The 21,352-nt window shown below is 37.6% G+C and overlaps 1 protein-coding gene across 1 annotated transcript in view; it reads right to left on the reverse strand.

The window, feature by feature from the left end:
* The window catches only part of HIBCH (3-hydroxyisobutyryl-CoA hydrolase), a 69,714-nt gene that overhangs the window by 13,323 nt on the left and 35,039 nt on the right, over nt 1-21,352 (reverse strand). Inside the window, exons 7-11 of the mRNA XM_006209981.4 lie at nt 20,565-20,643; nt 15,778-15,923; nt 13,136-13,222; nt 9,072-9,130; nt 7,977-8,058 (exon numbers count right to left, since the gene is read on the reverse strand). Coding sequence (XP_006210043.1) covers nt 7,977-8,058; nt 9,072-9,130; nt 13,136-13,222; nt 15,778-15,923; nt 20,565-20,643 — 453 coding nt within the window. The remainder of the gene's footprint in view (nt 1-7,976; nt 8,059-9,071; nt 9,131-13,135; nt 13,223-15,777; nt 15,924-20,564; nt 20,644-21,352) is intronic.

Raw genomic sequence — 21,352 nt, forward strand, 5'->3', positions numbered from 1 at the left:
TTAACGCTTTAGTAGCCTGTAGGCAAATCACAATCTAAGCCTGAAATGCCACAAGGTTAAAAATGGAAACCTAAGGACAACCAATCATAACAGCCAATTAGGTTTTCCCAAACAACGCCAACACTTAAACTACAGCCAATCAAATAATTTCCTTGCTTTGTTTCCACCTGTTCTCCGTAAAAGTCATTCCCTACGCTCTCATCAGTGGAGCTTTTCTAACCATTACTGGTCTGGCACTGCCCAATTTAAATCAACTTTTGCTAAATAAACCTTTAAAAATGTGAATATGCCATAGCTTATCTTTTAACAACATATGTGATAGCTCTGCATTATTACTCCTGGGTATGTACGGGAATGTGTATCTTTGTTAACCAGAAGACACAGACAAAATGGCTCACAGCAGCACAATTCCTAGCAGTAAAAACCTGTAAATTAACCCAAATGTCCATCGACAGTAGAAATGAATTAATAAAATGTGCTATATCACACAACAGGGATATGTCAGAGCAATGAAAACTACTGCTACATACAAAACGGGTGAACCTCACAAGCACAGTACTGAGCAAAAGAAGATAGAAAAATGTATGATTTTGTACACAACTCAAAAATGAATAAAATCCTAAAATCCTTCAAAAGAACATTTGTCTTTTGAGTTTGAGTGTGTGCTCTGTTTTGTCTGGTATACCTCTGCCACTTGGCAGCTCATCCCCTTCTTTTATTCTCTGCTCAGAGGTCTCCTCTGTGAAGCCTGTAAGACTCCCTCCACCATGTGCTGGACACCCGCAGTCATTTGTGCAAGCCTCTGCTTTAGCAGCACTCATCATCCTGTCTGGGTACGTGTCTATTCCGCTAGACTGTCAACTCCCTCTGAGAACAGGTACTTGAGGGTCCATTTTGGGGGCTCAGGGGCAGCACAGCGCCTCACGTGTTCATCCTCATCCCTGCCACGTGGAATGCTCTGTGACAGGGGTCTGAAAATACAGGGGTAAGCAAGCTTCTCAGGAGCCGATCGTCTGCTACAGATAGCAGTCAATAAAGAAAACGACAGAGCAGCAGATAGAAAAGGACACATAATGGGATGGGGACAAGCAGACAGGGGTTTTCTCTGAATAATACTGCTACTTTTATGGTGTTTTACAGCACTGCTGCTAAGGATCTAAAGCTTTGCTGTGCCGTTCTAAGGCTTCAAAGGGAAGCATTTCTTAGCATTTGTCCTCAGGACTGAGTGAAAAACTAAGTAGAAGGTGGAATTTAAGCTACAATAAACCACATCATCCATTATTTTAAAATGAAGCAGCATAAGTCTGTGTTACATCCTGTCTGTTAAACAGGTTTTTGATTTTTTAAACTCGCTTAAATCAACCATAGTTAAAAGTTAATGTTGCGCTATGAATTGTGAATATTTTTCTAAATCATCTTACACATTATGTACTTACATCTATAAACTTTTCCGGAAATGTGCAGATTGACAACAAACCAACAGAAATACAAAACATCTAAACAAGTTGGTCTACTTCACCGAATACCATTGCTTCACAGAAATCTTATTTTTAAATATATTTTCACTATTCTGGAGGGTCACACTGTTATATAAAGTCCAAACAATACTTTAAACAAATGAGCACTAATATTTCTTTCTTCTTAGAAAAAAGCTTAGAACCAGTCCAAGAAGAGTGCTTTTTGCAACCTTAAACTTCTGTAGTAATTTCTTAAAAGCATCGACAATTTAAATAAAACGACAGTATCTAAAGACTCAAGTACCGCTATTTCATGATATCCTGAATGCTCTTGAGAGCACTTAAGGGTCTCTGAGATCCATCAGTGGACTGGAAACCATCTTCTCTTCCTGTCTATATAAGCTGATGCATTTTCCCCTTAAGGTTTATTGTACTCTTTCCCAAAGGCATAATGTATCTATCAGCGCTACCATTAAATTACTTTTGTTAATAGTAGTAAACTGCATACCATTATCGGTACCTTCAGCAAATATAACGCTCACTTCTATAGATTAAACTTTAAATGCAATTTGGTATGTCATTTCACTTTTCAAATCATTAGCTTTACTTTCACATCTGATAAAAATTCACTCATTTTAAGTGCACAGTTCTACAAATTCTGAATGACATACACAGCTGTCCAACTACCCCCACAATCAAGATGTAGGACATTTCCACTGCCCCAAAGGCTTCTCCTTCCCTCGATTCTATCCCCTAGCAACTTATCTGTTTTCTGTGCCTCTAATTTTGCCTTTTCTAAAATTTTATAAAAATAAAATCATACAGTAGTCCTTCGTGTCTGCCTTCTTTCACCTGGCACGATGCTTCTGAGGCTCATCCATGCTGTGTGATGTATCAGCTCATCCCTTCTTACAGTTGAGTACTCCACTGTATGACTACATCACAATCTGCTTACTCACTCAATAGTTAACAGGGATTGTTGTTTCCAGTTTGAGGCTATTATAAATAAACGTACTATGAACCTGTGAGTACAAGCACCTGCGAGGGCATATGTTTACATTTTTCTTGGGTAAATCTCTAAGGATGGGACTGCTGGGTCTTACACTTAAGTGTCCCTTTAACTTTTTAAGAAACTGCCAAACTGCTTTCCTGCCAGCAATATGCAAGCTACAGGTGCCCCACATCTTTACCAACACCTGGTGTGGATACCATCAACCTTCTAAATCTCAGCCATTATAATGGATGCACAGTGACATTTCACTGTGGTTTTAATTTGCCTTTTCCTAAAGATTAAAGATCTTGAGAATTTTTTCATGTGCTTTCTGGCCAAACATGTATCTTCCTGGGTGAAATGTCCAGATTTTTTAGTTGCGTTCCTTATATTCTTACGTTGTAAGCGTTCTTTGTATGTGGTGGGTTAAAGTCCTGTTATCAGATACATGTTTTACAAATATCCCCCCTCCCCAATCTGTTGCTTCCTCATTTTCTTGATAATGTCTTTCAAAGAGGAAAAGTTTAATTATAATAGATTTATTAATTTTTTTCTTTTGCAGTTCTTGCTTTTTGCATTAAAAAAAAAAAACTTGGCTAACCCAAAGTCACAAAATTTTCTCCTGTTCTCCTTTGGAGTGGTACAGTTTTACCTCTTACATTTAGGTGCATAATCCCTTTTGAATTGCAAATGCTCTGTGAAGGAGCTCAGAGCACATCACCCCAAGATACAGCACGTTTGGCATACTGATTCTTTTGAGTTACAGTCACTTGAGAAATAACAGGTGTAAGAGGGGCACTCTGACCTTCTTATTCTTCCTGAAAGCAGGAGATAATATCAAATGAAAGGTATCCTCCCTGTGCCAGGAGGAAGGAAGACATTCTGATCACCAGAGACAGGGAATTTGTGGCTAAGAAATCTGTACAAACTTGTTAAACTAACCCTTATCTTCCTTAATTTCTTCACCACTTACTACTCCTAGCCCAAAGTTCTCTGTCTTGTCAGTTCTTCACAAACTTATTGTTTTTTTGCCTAAAAGGTACAAAAGCTTCCTGCTCTGATCACTTCCTCAAGTCTTCATTCTCTTGTGCAGATGCCTATGTACATGTAAAAATTTAACAGAATTTGTATGCTTTTCTACTGTTAATCTGTCTCATGTAAGTTTGATTCTTAGGCAAAGCCAGAGAACCCAAGAGGGTAGAGAATTTTTAACTCCCATACGAGGGCAAGGTTAAGAGTCAAGAACTTTTCTTTCTTCCATACAGAGAGCCAGTTGTTCCAGAGCCATTTATCAAAGACTGTCTTTTCCCCACTGACTTACCTTGGGAGTTCAGAGCAGGCTTTATTCTAGTATTAATTACCCCCACTGCTAAAGTATAAACTGTCTGGCTGATGGGAATGTGAATGATTCCCAGACCTGTATGAGCCTTGCTAACTATTCAGAGTACTGCCTTACTGTGACTCTTCTGCTGGTCTTCTGAAGTTTTACCCCCAAAAACATACAGATCCATATTCTGGAAATTCCTGCAGGAAGAAAGCTGGGTCAATCTTAGGGCTCTCTTGTTTGTTTCCCTTCTCTGAGGAATCACATGTGCTGCCTGCATTGTCTAATGTCTACAAACACTTGTTTCATACATTTTGTCCAGTTTTCTAGTTGTTTACAGCAGGAGAACAACTCTTGTAGCAGTGTTCCTGAGTATCAGTCATTTTATTTTTAAGTAGTACAGTACATAGGTAACTCTCGAAGCATAAAGCTTAGTAATCTTTTAAGTTTAATTTCTCCTCTTAATACTGTGCTGCTCTTCTTACATAAACTCTATGCCTTGGCTATCATTCTCAGCTTTCCGATCTTCCCCCCAATTCTTCAGTGCCTGAATTCTTCACAGAGGCCTGGCATATTCTTGTATGTTAACTTCGTCAAGTGACAACTGAGTTTTATTTACTCTTCACAAAATGAGCATTTAAAACACACACACACACAGACACACGCACACATAAATCTCACACTGGTGACTAGAAAGAAGAAATTCCCAAGAATTCTGACTTTTCTAGTGCTGGAAAAGGAAAGTGTATGCCCTCTCTCTACGCCTTTGACACAGCAGCCTATCCTACCACCAGTAACCAAGGAAACACCTCATAGACAAGTCAAAAGCAACGATGGTCGCTGGCCATTTGCTCAGGGCCACCCTCCTGGACTCACTGCTCTCTACTCTTGTTTCTCTGCCTCTCTTGGCTGTGGACCTCAATGCCTAGCCCTCCCAAGGACTGCTGACCCACTTACGCTATGTCCTCAGCTTAGTGTCCTTGCTGGGAGTTGAGGTGATGGGGGTAATCGCAACCCCTTCTACCCGTGATTGCTCTGATTATCGTTATCACTTGTAATTCTGGAAAAGAAAAACTTCTCATTGGCCCTGAAGAATCTTCTTCACTTTGGCAAGCCTAACAGTCTCACCACCAGAAAAGGGAAACTGAAACAGGAGAACACTTCCTACAACTCAACAACAAAAAACCCAATTAAAAAATGGGTAAAGACCTTACATTAACATTTCTCGAAAGAAAACACAAAATGGTCAATAAGCATACGAAAAGACGTTCAAGACCACTAACCATTAGGAAAATGCAAATCAAACCCACAATGATATCACCCCCCACCCAACAGCAGTTAGGATGGCTATTACATAAACAACAAAAAGGACAGAAGGACAGAAAGCAACAAGCGTTGGGGAAGGCACAGGAAAACTGGAACCTTTGTGCACTGTTGTTGGTGGGAATGTTAAAATGGTGCAGCTGCTGTGGAAAACAGCACAGAGTCCTGAACATATTAAAAAACAGAATTACTGTATGATACAGCAATTTCACTTCCAGGTATGTACCCAAAAGAATTAAAAGGGGTGTCCTGAAGATTTGTATACCCATATTCACAGCAGCATTATTCACAAGAACCAAAATGCAGAAGCAACCCAAATGACCAACAATGGACAGATGAACAAAATGTGGTCTAAACATATAATGGAATATTATTAAGCCCTAAAAAGGAATGAAATTCTGCTACGACATGGATGAAACCTGAAATGCCATGGTAAGTGAAATAAGCCAGTCACAATAGGACAAATGCTGTATGATTCTACTTATGCAAGGTATCCAGTGTAGTCAACTTCACAGAAAAGGAAGTATAGTGGTGGCTGCCAGAGACTGGGAGGTGAGGAAATGTTTAATGGCGACAGAGTTTCAGTTTTGCAAGGTGAAAATATTCTGGTGGTTGGTTGCACGACAATGTAAATATACTTGACAATACTGAACTGCACATTTTAAAATGGTTAGGATGGTAAGTTTTATGCTACATGTATTTGACCACTATTAAAAACACACACATACACACACACACGAGTACTGGAGTCTGGTTAAGGTTTCTCTAATATAAGCTACCCACCAGGGTATTTAAACAGCCCATTAGCTTACATGAATTGCTTGGCACCATGAATAGCCTTCACCAAAAGAAGGATTAAAAGGAGATTTGATAAATTCCAATCTTAAGCATTATTTTAAAAAAACAAAAGTGTATTGAAACTCTGGAGGAAAATCTAAGAAAGGACATTAGAAGCCATAAAATAAGGTTCTATGAAAATACTCAGTTGTAAAGAACTTACAACTTCCCCGTATTTGTCATTTTTTTAGCCCCATACTATCCTATAGTGATTAGTTAAAACTCTGAAGAAAGGATTTTTAAAAAAAAAGCCCTTATGTCTTTATGTAATGATTTATAAATATGCTGAAAAGATTAAGTCCTGTGCACAATCCTGGAGAGAAAGGAACCCCTAGATATAGATGGTTGCAACTTCAAACACAGACATAGACTAGATGGTTGGCACCTGCAGAAGGGGTAGACAGGAACCCCTGAAGAGCCTACAGGGATTAGGAGCAATCCTCAAGGCTTACTGACCCGAGTATTAGAATCTTCTTTAAAATTTGTTCAAACATGTGATTTGCAAACCTGTCACTGAAGCACTATCTGTTATCTCCTCCTTCTGGGTTGTTTCTGGTTGACATAATTAAAAGGAGCCTTGTATCTTAGCTCTAGCAGGGAAGCCTCAGTGGCAATTTCTTGATTCCCAGCGGGTACTAAAATTGTGGCACCACATTCATTCACCAGAGAAGGTCAAATGAATAAAAATGAAAATCTGTCCTTTCAATGGGAGTGCTTATAGTGATCCTAGCTTGCCAAGTACCCTCTCCTAAATGCAGAATAAACATACTGCTAGAGGAATGGAAGGAAGACTGACTGTCTGCGTCCTACCCCTCAGTTTTGGGGTAAGCCAGTGGTTTTAAAATAATATGGTTACTTGCCTATTTGTATCACTTTAAAGTAACATCATACAGCCTAGAGGTAATGTGCTGTCTGACTATTTTAAGTGCATACCTAATTGGGCCCTAATGCCAGGGGTAAAAAAAAAAAAACAAACCAAACAGGAATGTTGGTTTCTATATTGCTCTGAAAACAAGAGAACCAACTTTTAAGTCAGAATCCCTGAAATGTAAAATGATTACCTACATTTATGCAAACATTCCTGAAAGTTGTTCATAGTGACATTACTTTTGTAAGTTAGGGAAATACATGGCTGGTCTAGTTTAATCTATGTCTATTCTTGGAAGGTTAATAGAATTCCAATACTGAATAAGACCCTAAAAGACAATTAACATTCCCTTAAAAATGAGGAAATGTTTTCATCTTCACAGGTAAGACTTAGATTTTTTTGTCAAAAGTTTCCTGATAAGTGAAATGCTATAACTATAATTATTAATTGAAAAATATTATCAAATAAAGACAAGCCAAAATATCATTTCTTTTTAGTATAAGGAAGCAGACCTTTCCCTTTCCTTTGTCTGACAGCCTAAAATACCAAGTTTCATAATCACATGATAGTTTCAAGAATGTCAGTGTCCAACATGCACTCATTTATGCAGAAACAATTCTTCTTCTATTGTAACCAGCTGAGTCACGCTGAAGAAAGATCAAAGTGTACCTAACACTGAGAAACACTGCTTAAGACTCAGCTCTGGCTATAGATGGAGACTCTTGTTAGTTTAAAAAGGATCACTTTTTTATTAAACCTACTGCTAAAAAGACCATATATTGATGCATGTTAAATAGAACTTACAGATTGATATCACAATTGTAATATATTATAAGCTGACTGTTTTCATTGATCTAACCCATTCTACTAAAAATGTCCCTGAACATTTCTTCCTTAGGACAAGGAGGATTACTGGAGATGAAGCATGTTTATGAAGTTCTTCTCTGTTATATTCAAAGGACCTAAAAACAGCTTAGCTTTGCTGTCAAAATCCAGCAGATAGCCAAGGCATTTGGGTTTAGGTAAAGGTTTTGTGAAACTACTTTCTGAAGCTCAATTGAGTTCAGAAAAAAAAAAAATTATGCAGTGTCACCACCACAGAGCTCTACCACCCCTCAGAGGCTTCCCTATCACAAGAATTCACCACACTCAGGGCAGGAACAATCTATATATTACCTTCAGCTGCTCTAAGGCAAAAGATGAACCATCTTGCTGTAAATTTTCAATAATCTGTTCCACAGTATTGGCTGAGAAGCAACTATAAAGAAAGAAAACATGATTTCAACAATGTGCAAGCAATTTCTTCTTTCCGGGATAGCAATGAATCTAAACACAGGCTTTCCCCAAACCCCATTTCAATAATGAAAAGATTTCTAATCTATTTCACAGGATGATGAAAGAACACTGTTTCTCTGGGTAAGTGTTTACAGTCTACCTTCACTGCTGCAAAGTAAAGCCTAAATGTTCTCTTTTGCTTTCCTGTATCTATTACATGTAACTAAATGATGCTGTGAAAAGCTGACGCTTCTAAAATGGAGAGATAGTTGTCTTATTTTCCAATAGTTTTCTTCCTCTTGTGTTCCTTAAGTTAGTCTGTCAGTCTCTCAAATCACTGCATAAAACCTTTTGCTGATCAGCTTGATTAAGACCTTCAGAAAACATGACTTTACAAAGATATAAGATAAGTTAATTCAAACTTTCACAGATATAGAATACAAACTTGTGGTTGCCGGGGGGAGAGGGGTGGGAAGGGACAGACTGGGAGTTCAAGATTTGTAGATACTGACAGGTATATACAGAATAGATAAACAAGTTTATACTGTATAGCACAGGGAAATATATTCAGGATCTTACAGTAGCTCACAGTGAAAAAGAATATGAAAATGAATATATGTATATTCATGTATAACTGAAAATATTGTGCTATATACCAGAAATTGACACAACATTGTAAACTGACTATAACTCAATAAAAAAAAAAGTTAATTCAAGTGTTATTTTCTAGCCTCTCTTCCCCATTAAAGGGAAAAAAAATGTTTTGCACTAAAACAAATCAGCATAATAGATTACTTAAATATAATGAATTTATTTCCCCCTGAAATTGGCAGGAAGCTACTTTCAAAGTTAAGTGAAAAAAAAAAAAAAAACACTGTTACCTGATCTCAGAATTCGGTATATTACCTGAACACAGTGCAATTCCAGTGGTAGTAAATTCAGTTTAATATAGTCTTTCCAAAGGAACAGATATAATTGAGATCTCTCTTTAGGTACCTGTTTATTTTGTCCATGTGTTCCTCAAGTATAAAAGACTTGTCTTGATCAATCTTAGACTATTTGAAAAGAAAAATCTTTAATTAATTTATAGTAACTCAAGCCTTTTAAAAATCCTTAAAATTTTCATATTTAATGATACATTTTGTGACAGATTATAACTTCCGGTCAAATCACATCCAGCCTCATAAATAACTATCACTGTATGCTCAAAATTCAGACAGTATTATTCCAGACTAGCTCTTAAAAGCATCAACAGCAAAAAATGTTTTTGTATTTTTATGTATGTCATTATAAATGATAATGTTACCATTAAAATGCATCAATGAAATTAAGGATTGCAAGGGACCTGAGAAGTCATCTTGCCCAAATTTCTGTCTGATATAGAAATCCCTACCATATCCCTGACATCCCTGCAGCACTGACCTCGGGGTTGGGGGCGGGAACAGTACCTCATTAAAGAACTCGTAAGTGCTTGAACAACTGTAATTAGGATTTTTTAAAATTCTGGACCAAAAATCAGCCCTCTCATGTTTACAGTTCTAGTTAATCCCTCTTCAAGTTACTCTCTTCCTACACAGTGCAGTTTTGCGTTCCCGCACAACCCAGGTCCTTCTTATACAGTTTCAGTTTATCAAGGTCATTCTTAAAGTGTGGAACATGTACCTTAGTAGCAGATGTGCCTGAGTCATAGCAAAGTACAACAGGGCTTCACATACCCTTGTTTGTTTTGGATACAATGCTTTACATAACAGGACTAACTCTAGATTATTTTGAGGCAGTCCTATTATGCTGCTGATTTACACGGAGCAGTTATAACTCTGTTTTAACTGGTGCCACCATAGGCTACGTTCATCCCATACTGTACTTATGAACTTTGTACCTTGAACTGATAGCCAAGATTTTCACTTATCTCTACTGCGACACCGTGATTTAAAATAAGAAATATGTATTTGATCTTTGCCTATTTATCTGGTCTTTTGTTCCAGGCTCACAACTTCCAAGAACCCATGGAAGTCCCTAAGCAGAGCATCTTTTATTGTATTTGGTTTTCTGTCCTCAGTTCCTGAAATAAAGGTGAAATAGGTGTCTTTTGTTTTTCACAACAAGCCTCTTTCGATCACACTTTGTTATGTTACTGAGGTGACTAGCGAAAGCCCCTAAGGATGGGGGCTGGTTGCCAGGAGAATCAAGGTAAATTTCAGTCTCATCTCCCAGTATCAACATTCCCTCCACACTTCCGCCCTTCCACCTCCAGTGAGGGGAGAGACTGAGTCTGATCACCAATGGTTGGTAATGTAATCACTCATGCTGATGTAATGAAGGCTCCAGAAAAAAACTAAAAGGATGGGGTTTGGAGAGCTGCCAGCTGATAAGAAGGCAGAGAGTGGTGCACTGCAGCTTCGCGGGACAGAGGCTCCTGGGCTGGGGGCCCTTCTGGGCCTCACCCTATGTATCTCTATAGAACTGTTCATTCATATCCCTCGTTGTGTCCTTTATAATAAACTGATAAATGTTAAGGGTTTCTCCAAGATCTGTGAGCCATTCTAGCAAATTATCAAACCCAAAGAGGAGGGGCATGAGAACCCAAATTTATTGCCAGTTAGTGAGAAGAAGTACAGGTGATAACCTGGGATTTGTGGCTGATGTCTAAAGTAGGGTCAATCTTGTGGGACTGGGCCCTTAAGTTGTGGGATCTGACACTAATCTAAGAGAGACAGTGTTAGCACTGAAATGAATTACATAGGACACCCAGCAGGTGTTGTGCAGAATTGTCTGATGTGGAAAACCAGCACATCTGGTGTCGGAAGTGCTGTGAAAGTGACAGGAGTGAGAGAGTAAGAGAAAACGCATGGAGAGTTTCCCTGTACATCTATTAAATTTCACACTGTTACTATTAAACAGATCAATCCCAAGTGGTTTTTTTCATTAGTATGTTTACCTAATTTAACTTATTTTCTTAGTTTCAAATCAATCTGATCAAAATGCCATCAACCTTCTCATCCAAATCACTGAGAAAAATACTGAGTAAGACAAGGTCAAGATGACCTGACTTACAGACTAATACCTACACATTTAACAGAACTCTTTGCTAAGGCCCTTCAACCCCCACACACTATAATCCACCCCGTGTTTACCCAATCTGACAAAAGAGGAGACTTCAAATGCTTGGATGAAACCCTCACATGCTCTGTATTCACATTCATAGCGCTAAGTATTCAGGGCTCCATCAGCCTCTACTCATGTTCTTCAGTTCTGGGTAATCGGGTGGGGGATTATTTCTCTAAATACTTCCTCTCTTCTGTTACAAATTCCTAACAGCTAGATATTGGATCTCCTGGAATAATACCTAATTTTATTTTCTCTCCATTTTCCTCTTAGAGTTTTCCTCAGGCATCATTTTAATCTAATCTGATGTGGTTTTTTCCACTCCTGTTGCTATCACAGTTTAAACTTTTTTATTCTTTAACTGTTTCTCTTTATAATATGTTCTTATGTCATAGATGAAATATTTTCCTCTTATCTGAAAATAAAAAAACCAACCAAGCCTACAATTGTTAAATTTCCTTCTTCCCCTTGCACTGTCTACTTCCTTCAAGTGCTTTTTGTTTGTTTGTTTGTTTTAGCCAATCCTTGTTTTTTAACGCCTGGCAATCCTTGCTTTTGTGTGTGTGTGAAGCACTGAAATTAGAAAGCTTTGTGTGTAACGCCAACTGCACTTCTAGGACTGTCAATTCTGACGCACTATGAGATGCTCAGGCAAGAACCTGGATGTTTCTTTCATTAGAGAGGTCCTCAAATGTCAACAGCAATAGGTTTTTTTCTTCTTCTCATGAACTTCTTGGGAGTGGGATGGTGCTATGGACTAAATGTTTGTGTCCCCCGAAAATTCACGGTGAAACCCTAATCCCCAGTGTGATGGTGTTTGGAGGTGGGGCCTTTGGGAGGCACTTAAGTCAAGAGGACTGAGCCCTCAAGATGGGATTATTGCCTTTATGAGAAGAGACCTGAGGGCACTCACTTTCTCTCTCTGCTTTGTGAGGATACAGCAGGAAGGCACCCACCTGCACAATAGGAAGAGGGCAGGACCAGGAACCTAACTGGCTGCTACCTTGAGCTTGGACTTTCCAGCCTCCAGAACTGTGAGAAAAATCTGTTGTTTAAGCCACCAAGACTATGTTATTTTTGTTACGGCTGCCCAAACAGACCACAACAGATGCAGTGCAAGAGTTCTGGAGGCCAACTAAAAAGAGGCCAGAGTTCTTGCCATTTAGTACATTCTGCCTCTTTTCAGTAGAGCCCTCCCCTACCCCTGCCCTTAGTCAGCTAGGCCCAGCAGGGAGCCCTGGCACTACAAAGGGTCTGCAGCAAGAACTGGCTTGCTTCTAACTGGCTTCCCCCACTGAAGGATAAAATTTCAGCGTTCTCGGGTCTAAGATAGTTGCCCTCACACTTTCACTTTCAAGCTTCCAAAATACTGACATTTCATGCTTGCCACTGTCTCCTCTTCTTTCTGTTTGTCTTTGTGGATTCATGCATTTTTCATTCCTTTTTTTTTTTTTAATTTTAGTGGGGTTTCAGGAAGGAAAGTTTCACTAGAAGTCATGAAGCATTTTTATAGATTCTTGGCTTGTCAAAGAAAATTCAAGTTAGACAACATAGGAATTAAAAGTAAATACTGCAATGTACTTTATTATTATATTTAGATATATACCAGAGTTTTACTTTAGCAGCTCCACAAACAGCATCAACATTGAACCTCCAATACAGAAATGTCACAGCACGTTGTAAAAACCCCTCACAAGGGCCAATCACAAGGCTATGCACTGAAATTCACCAGCAGTGAGAAAGCAAGCTGTGCAGTTGAACGGTAAAGAAGTCATCTTCTTAGACGGCCATCCTAACAACCATGAAGCAGAGATCCTCCCATCAGGCTTTAAAGTAAATAAATCCCAGTACATTTACTTACATACACACACTATAACATTCACCAGCTGCTAACTCTTTGGTCACTTCCCCTTCCCCATGAATTAAAATCTGAGGTTAGAATACTGACAACTTACCTTTGTATGGTAAGTTTCTAAGACATCTGCAATATTTTCTTTTGAAGGAGATTTCAGGGCTAACAAATCTTCTTCTAACAAGCCCAACTATGGGAGGGAAATAAACGAAAACATTTAAAACCCCATAGAAACACAGAAATTTTTTTTTTTAGAAATCTTACATTCTTTTTGAAGAATCTTTGTCTTAAAATTATGATGCTCTCTCTTCAGCTGAGTCAATGAAGAAAATTTTCACTGAGGTTGAAGGCAAATACATTCCCACAAAGCAAATGCTCCCTTGCAAGGAATGGATAAAGATGGAAGACACTGAAGAGGAGAGACATTCGTCTTTGTTTCCCTCAGGCTACTGAGCACTTGAAATGTGGTACTGCAACCACAGATATGAATTATAAATTTTATTACTATTAACTGAAATTGCCACATGTGACTAACGGTTACCATAGTCAACGCACAGCTCTACAATATAGCCACATGTAACTCCTGTATGGTTAACATAACTGACATCATCTTGGGCCCATACAGTTCCTCCTGTCCTTCCACTGACTCTACCTAGGACTGTGCTGTGTGGTAAGTCACTTCTCTGTCATCAAGGGCTTTGTAGTTAATAGATAATGTTTAATAATCTTTAACAGGATTAATAATAATAATAAAATTTAATAGTTAATAATAGGACCAGGTGGCCTCTATGCTCTGTTAGTCCCCGAACAATGATGAAGACTTTCATTGATGTATTCCTGGTACTCATGAGACTAGTTGCCCATTCATAAAGCCTGACTTAGGAATGCACTGTTTCCAAGCACACACCCCCATGCCCCAAGGTCAACTATAAACCCGTCCCAGTAGACCCTCAGCAGTACAAAGCACAGCTGCAAAGCACAGTTCTGCGCCCAATCTCACCTTGCAAGTAAATTACACCATAATAAACTGATCCGTTGATTATACGGAGTTGCTTGCTTTGTTTTTTGGTCTCAAGATACCTTCTTAGTTCAGGGGGTACTTTTTGTTCCCTCCATCCTCCAGCAACTCTCCGTCTAAGTCCCTCCCATACCTATTCCTGGGCTCAGCCAAATGGGACTTTTTACTGTTTCTAAAACATAGCTAATGCTTTCCTACCCCGACAGGCTTGCTTATTAAAGTTTCCTCCATCCAGAACAGCTTTTTCTGACGATACTTATCTAAAAGCCCCGCCGAACTGCAACCTCTGTAAGAAAACTTCCAGCCCCCTCTTCTAAGTAAGCTCTTTCTCCTTTCAATCCACTGAGAACTTTCTTTGCATTCTGTTTTCACACTTACCACACTGTACTGCCAGACGATACAGGGGCTTTTATCTTTTGCACCCACCTCTGGCCCCATTCCCAACGTGTACTACTTATTTTTGTTTTCCAATACAGGCCCTGTAAGGCGGTCTACATGCTACTGATACTACTGGGCAATCTGACAAAGAGCGAAAAGGGTTGTGGATCAGCTGTCTCTCCCATTCTTAACCAAACTCCATGAGATTCAAGGGCATCCCTCCAGAGTAGATCATGGAGCGCCCACGCCTGCTTCCTGTTACAGCTCAAGGAAAGACTGAGACAGCCACCTACTACTCAATGGACTGAGGATGCCCGTAACATGGAGAAAGATCTGAAACATCAAGCAAATGTGATGGAAGGCCCTCCTAACAGAGTAATGGGACAACTTTCAACTTTGTTTACCTCATACATTTTAATAACATTCCTTCCCCTATCCCATAATGCCCCTCCATCAAGATTAGAAATCATGGGTTTCCTCAGAAACTGACTTCACCCCCACAGTTCCAGGGATGGAGCACATTATTAGCAGGGATGGGTTGGTTAGTCAGTGTATTCCACTCACCCATGTGGTTCAGGGGCTATGTAAGCCAGCCCAGTCAGAGTGAGCTAAGCCAGCTGAAGCAGGATAAATCCCAAATCTCTTGCTAGGAATTGCAAGGCAAAACTACCTTGAATTGCATTTTCTGTTACATTTAACACAAGGGAGTTTCAACTACTATGGTAAAACTGTCATTCCCATTTTGGAGATGGGAAAACTGGGGCTAAAGAGGCTAAATTCAAGCTGGGATTTAAAGCCAGGCTGTCTGTCTGCATATCCTTTGTCACTATGCTATCCTGTAGAAGAAAAGTGGCCATACTGTTTAAAAATAATTTTTAAAGACAAAGATAAGTAACAGATGTCCTTTGCAACAGATACTCTTCAGAAGAGTTTTTAAGACCACATTTTACAAACCAATGTACAAATTATACATTAGGGACACAAACAAGAGAACCTTTCAAAAATGTCTTTATAAAAGCCTATCTATATGCAAATTTAGATTTTTGTATATTAGACTTTCTTAAAATACTACTTGCTTTTTTCTTAACATAGGCTATAATTACTCAATAGAAATATTCACTGAAAGTGCAGGCAAAATGGCCCTGGGTCCAGCTATAATTATCTCCATTTTGCGTATGAGGAAACTGAGGACTGAAGAGCTTAAGTACCTTCTCCAAGGTCACACAGCTTTAAGAGCTGATCCAGGATTCCGACTCATGCTACTGAAAGTATGTACTTTTAACCACTCATACTCCTCCCCAAGCAGTATGAGTTACTCCAACACAAAATGCAATCATCTGAGTAATTACCTTTTCAGAATCTACAAAGTGTGTAGCAATTCCTGCTGTGTACACATCTCTCCCTTTCAGCCTGAATCCCGTTAATGCAAGGAAGTACCCGAGTTTTCCTTGAAGTCGTGGCAAGAAATAACCTCCACCTACATCAGGGAACAGCCCTGTAATTAAGAACAAAAAGAGATAATTCAAATGAGAAAGATAAACATACTTCACTTTAGGTCAGACAGCCATTTTCCTCTGGAGTCTGAATCTATATTAAAAATATTATTACTATACCAGAGTAATACAATGCACCAAATACAATGCAATCAATATCACAAGAGACTTGCTATAAATTATGATAACTTAATTGGAGTATTCTTCAAATTTTTTATGTCTCATTTCTATATAAGCCAACAAAGGAGCTGACAGACAGCGCAATGTTCTGTATATAGGTACTCAATAAACATTACCTAAATTTTCTCACCACTAGTTTACTTTTTTAGAACCTCCAAAATAGGTGAAGATTGAAAAAATACTTTCTTTCCAAATAATAAGCTTAGGAAAAAACATACATAATCTAAGGTTATTAAGTGAAAAATCATTATTACCATTTAATCACTTTCCAAATAGTCAAATTATCTAGTATTCAAGATATTTAAAGTGACATCCTATTAAATGAACAATTTTATACCTAATCAAATCACTTGCATCTACTCTTTTCTTAACTGTCAGTATTTCAAAAATTCTCTTATTGTCTCCACTGGCAACAACTAAAAAGTATCATATATATAAACATACCAGTACTCTACTTTTTAGTGTTTAAGAGTTTCTGAAAAAATTGTGACCCTCTAGTTTTATAATCCATGTATCTATCTGAAAATTGTTTTAATTAATTAAATTGAAGTAAAAACACAAACATTCAAATTCTTTCCAGTTCTACTTATCTAAAAGTTCCTAAACTTGAAAGAATCAGTGGCAAGCTACTATAAATAGAAATAAAGAGATAAAAGCACCTCAAACAAGATAGGTCTAAAGTTGAATTCAGGACCCCCTCCCCATCATCTCCCTCCAGTAGCACCCATCCCAATAAAGGGTACAACCAGCAACACTCAAACCTTCTTCTCCTGTACCACCCCCTTAAACCCTCCACCAACGACTATATTCTGTTGATTCCTCTTCTAAACAGTATTCCACACAACAACCAGGGTGATCTTTCTAATAACACAAATCTTGATCAGTCTTGATCAGTCTACTGCTCAAAATTCTTCCATGACTTTGTTTCTCTTAGATTAAAGCTAACACTTGTTTCAGTCTTCATGACCACTGACCACTTTTTCAATTACATCTCTTACTACTCACTCACTATACTCCAGCCACTCTGGTGGAGTATAGTGTGCAGAATTCCAGTCTCCAGAATTGGGAGAAATAAATGTTTAAGTCACCCAGTCTGTGATATTTTGTTACAGCAGCCCCAGCAGACCAATACACTCCCAAATCTGTCTATTTAGTTATACCTTTTCCCTTGCATACCAAACTCTCAGATCTGCATTCTAGATATACCTACATAGATAATAAGCATCCCAGATATAACATGGCAAAAACACAGCTCTTAATTCCCATCCCTCTAATCAGCGTCATCCACCCAGAGGCACTAGCTAAACACCTTGGAGTTACTCCCGACTCATCACATCAGCAAGCCAGTTAACTCCAGAACATTTTCCAAGTCTATCCACTCCATTCCAACTCTACACCGCCATACTATTCCAAGCCTAAAATTATCTTTCTCTAGACCTGTACTAGCCAACAGAATTTTCTGTGATGATGAAAATATTCTATAATCTATTCTGTCCAATAAGGTAGCCACTAACCAGATATGGCTATTAAACACTTGAGATGTGACTGGTGCAACTGAGGAGCTGAATTTAGTTAAATTTAATTAATTTCTATTTAAGTAGCCATATGTGGCTAATGACTACAGTATTAGACAGCTGAGCTCTACCAAAACAGCAAAACACCAAAAAGGAAGTTAAGAGAACCCCACTCAAGCCACAGGAGAGCCTTCCGAACATCCTACAACCCTCTGCCTTGTACCAAGTGAAAAATAAACTCCAAGCAGCCGGGGGGAAAAATAAAAGACCCAGAACTGACATAAACTTAAGAGTCAGAAACCAAAAATACCAGCACAATTATAATAAACATATACAATATGTTCAAAAGTTAAGTAGAAACAGAGTTTTTTTTTTAGAAAAATACCCAAAAGATACTATGACAGATGAAAACAAAGATGAATGTATAACCTGAAAAATATCTGAATGGATTAAGGGCAGTTTCAACTTTGCAAAACAAAGGTTTAGTGAACTGGAAGACACAGGAATAGCAACTATCTAAAATGAAAAAAAGAAAAAAAAATGCATGAGTGAGCCCAATAAAAGTTTAAATGGAGTTCCTGAAAAGGAAATGGGGGGACAGAAAAGTATTTGAAAGAATGTAAAAATTTCCAAATTTGACAAAAACTTCAAACCTAACTAGCTCAATAAGCCCAAGCATAAGAAACATGAAGAAAACTACACAGAGGCATGTCATGATCAAGTGACCGAGGCACAAGTGATCAGGAGAAAATCTAAGAGCAGTCAGAGGAAATAAGAGACACTTACAGAGGAACCAAGACAAGGATGAGAGCAGATTTCTCATGGAAACCAATATAAATAAGATAGCGTAGCAAAATTTCTGAAGTACTGACATTTAAACGTCAGAATAGAATAGGATTCTCTACCTGGGTTTCATACCACTGACCTCAGCTTTCACCTTAGATTACAGAAAGGAGATAAAACCTAAAGGAAGTAGAAGGAAGTAATAAAGATCAGAGCAGAAATCAATGAAACTAAATAAAACCATAAGGCTGCTTTTGAGATCAATAAAATTAATAAACCTCTAATTAGATTGATCAGAAAAAAAAAGAGAAGACAAATTACTAATATCAAGAATAAGAGAAAGCCAGCTATTACTACAGATTCTACAAATGCTAAAAAGATAATAAAAGAATATTATGAACAAATCTATACTAATATATTGGACAAAACCCTTAAGGGGGCCCAAATTACCAAAGCTTGTGCAAGCAGAAATAGATTACTTGAATAGCCCTACATCTATTAAAGATTTTTGAATTTGTAGTTAAAAACCTCCTCACAAAGAAAACTCCAGGCCTAGACAATTTCACTGGTGAATTCTCAAAAAAAAAATCCTACATAAACTTTTCCAGAAAATGAGGCCAGCATTACCCTGATACCAAAAGCAGCAAGGACGTTACAAGAAAACTACAGATCGTTATCCCTCACGAACACAAATACAAAAATTCCAAATAAAATTTTAGTGTATCAAACCCAACAACATATAAAAAATAGAGCAGCACATCATACCAGAGTGAGACTTAGCCCAGCAATGCAGGGTTAGTTTAACGTTGAAAAAAAAAAATCAAAGTAATTCACCACTAACAAACTTAAAACATACAAAGACAATGATCATCTCAACATATGCAGAAAAAAAATGACAAAGTTCAAAATCCATTCCTAATAAAACCAGACATCTAGGAATAGAAGGAAAGTTCTTCATCTTGATAAAGGGCACCTGTGAAAAACCCATACCTAACATCGTACTTTATTGGTGAAAGACTAAATGTTTTCCCCTAAAATCCATAACAAGGCAAGAATGTCCACCCTCAACTTATCTGTTCAACACTGTATTGGAAGTTCAACCTCGTGTAATAAGGCAAGGAAAAAAAAGTATCCAGATGGGAAAGAAAAAGTAAAACTGACTTTATTTATAAATGACAAAATTACATATTTAGAAAATCCAATTCAGTCTACAAAAGAAATCTACTAGAACTAATAGTTTAGCAAGTTTGCAGGATACAAAGTAAGTACAAAAACCAGTTACATTTCTATGTATCGGTAACTATCAGACCTAGATTTTTTAAAAATATCATTTATAATATCACTGAACGATATGAAATACCTGAGGATAAATCTCACAAAGGATGTGTAAGAAACTGAAAACTACAGAACTTGGCTTAGGAAAATTTAGGAAGACCTAAATAAATGGAGAGATACACCTTCTCACAGGTCTGAAGGCTCAAAAGTGTTAAGGCCCAAACTGACAGATTCTAGGCAATCTAAATAAAAATTCTAACAGGGATTTTTTTTTTGAAACTTACAAAATCACTCTAAAATTCATACAAAAATAAAAGGATCTGTATAGCCAAACCAACTTGGGGGGGGTGGCAGACACAATTAGAGGATTATCACCACCCAATCAACACTTTACTATTAAGCAGCAGTAATAAAGGCAGTGCAGTGTTGGCACCAAGGTCAAATATATAGACATAGATGTAAAATCAGTGGAGAAATAGCAGCTTTTTCAAAACAATGATAAGGGAATGATTTTCTCTCCATATGCAAAATAATGAACTCTGACCTATACTTTTGATCCAAACCTCACACCACCTACAAAATTCAATTCAAAATGGAGCACAGATCTGAATGCAAGAATATTTCTGCTAATAATCTTTTACCTAAAATTAACTATAGTGTGCTAGTGTCTCCAGTTAAATATTTATGCTTTTGTGTTTTCAGATATAATCATGAGCTAAGATAAACTTTTAGGTATCGTCGTCCTATTTCTTTTTAAAAATTCTTTCACTGCTGTATCTCAAACAGGACTCAGTGAATTCCTTCAACAATAGTGTAATCTGAAATGTATCAAAAGATGATCATTCTAAAAGTAATTATGAAAAATTGTGGGGGTTTTGTTGTTGTTTTTACCTATTGCTGTTTCTGGCATTGCAAAAAGAGACTTTTCGGTAGCCACTCGGAATTGCCCGTGAACTGAGAGACCAACTCCCTAGGGAAAAGGCAAAATAATTGTTTAAAAATACTGTGAGGGTTAAAAAAAAAAAACACATATTCACAAACATTATAAACCAAGTAAATTATCTTTATATTACATATAAAAGTATATATGCTACATTATATATAATTCTTTATAAAGAATTTCTCTCAAGGAATTTCTTTCAAGAGATACAAGGGAGGGAAACCCTAACTCACACAATTTCAGAAGAAATTATTGGGCAAAAAAATACGAATATACCTGCTATCTGGAATAGATCTGTTTCAGCTAAGATGTTTTCAATCAGTGTCCTGTGCTCTGCTTTGTGTCCTGTATCCCCATTTCCTCTCATTTCAAATGAGATGGAGCATTACAGAATACTGACTCTTTCCAGAACCACTGAGTGCTGTTAGTGGAACCAATCATTAAAAAAGCACAACCAACCTATTCTAGCAAATTTCAGTAGATTTAAATAGAACCTTAACACATTTTATTTATTCACATATTTCATCAAATAAAATTAGCAACATCATTTTTCTAAGATACAACACTTAGTAACTATTTAACTCTTAACTTGGGTTATTAAACACAAAATAAATTTTTACAAAATAAAAAGATTTGGCTGAAAGTCTATTTCTGACTTGTTGAATGAAAAGAATGGTCATCTTTGAATAGATACACCTGAATAAAATAAGAGGGACACGTGACTAAAGTATCCAAGTTT

This window comes from Vicugna pacos, chromosome 5, assembly GCF_048564905.1.
Source record: "Vicugna pacos chromosome 5, VicPac4, whole genome shotgun sequence".
Classification (NCBI taxonomy): Eukaryota; Metazoa; Chordata; class Mammalia; order Artiodactyla; family Camelidae; genus Vicugna; species Vicugna pacos.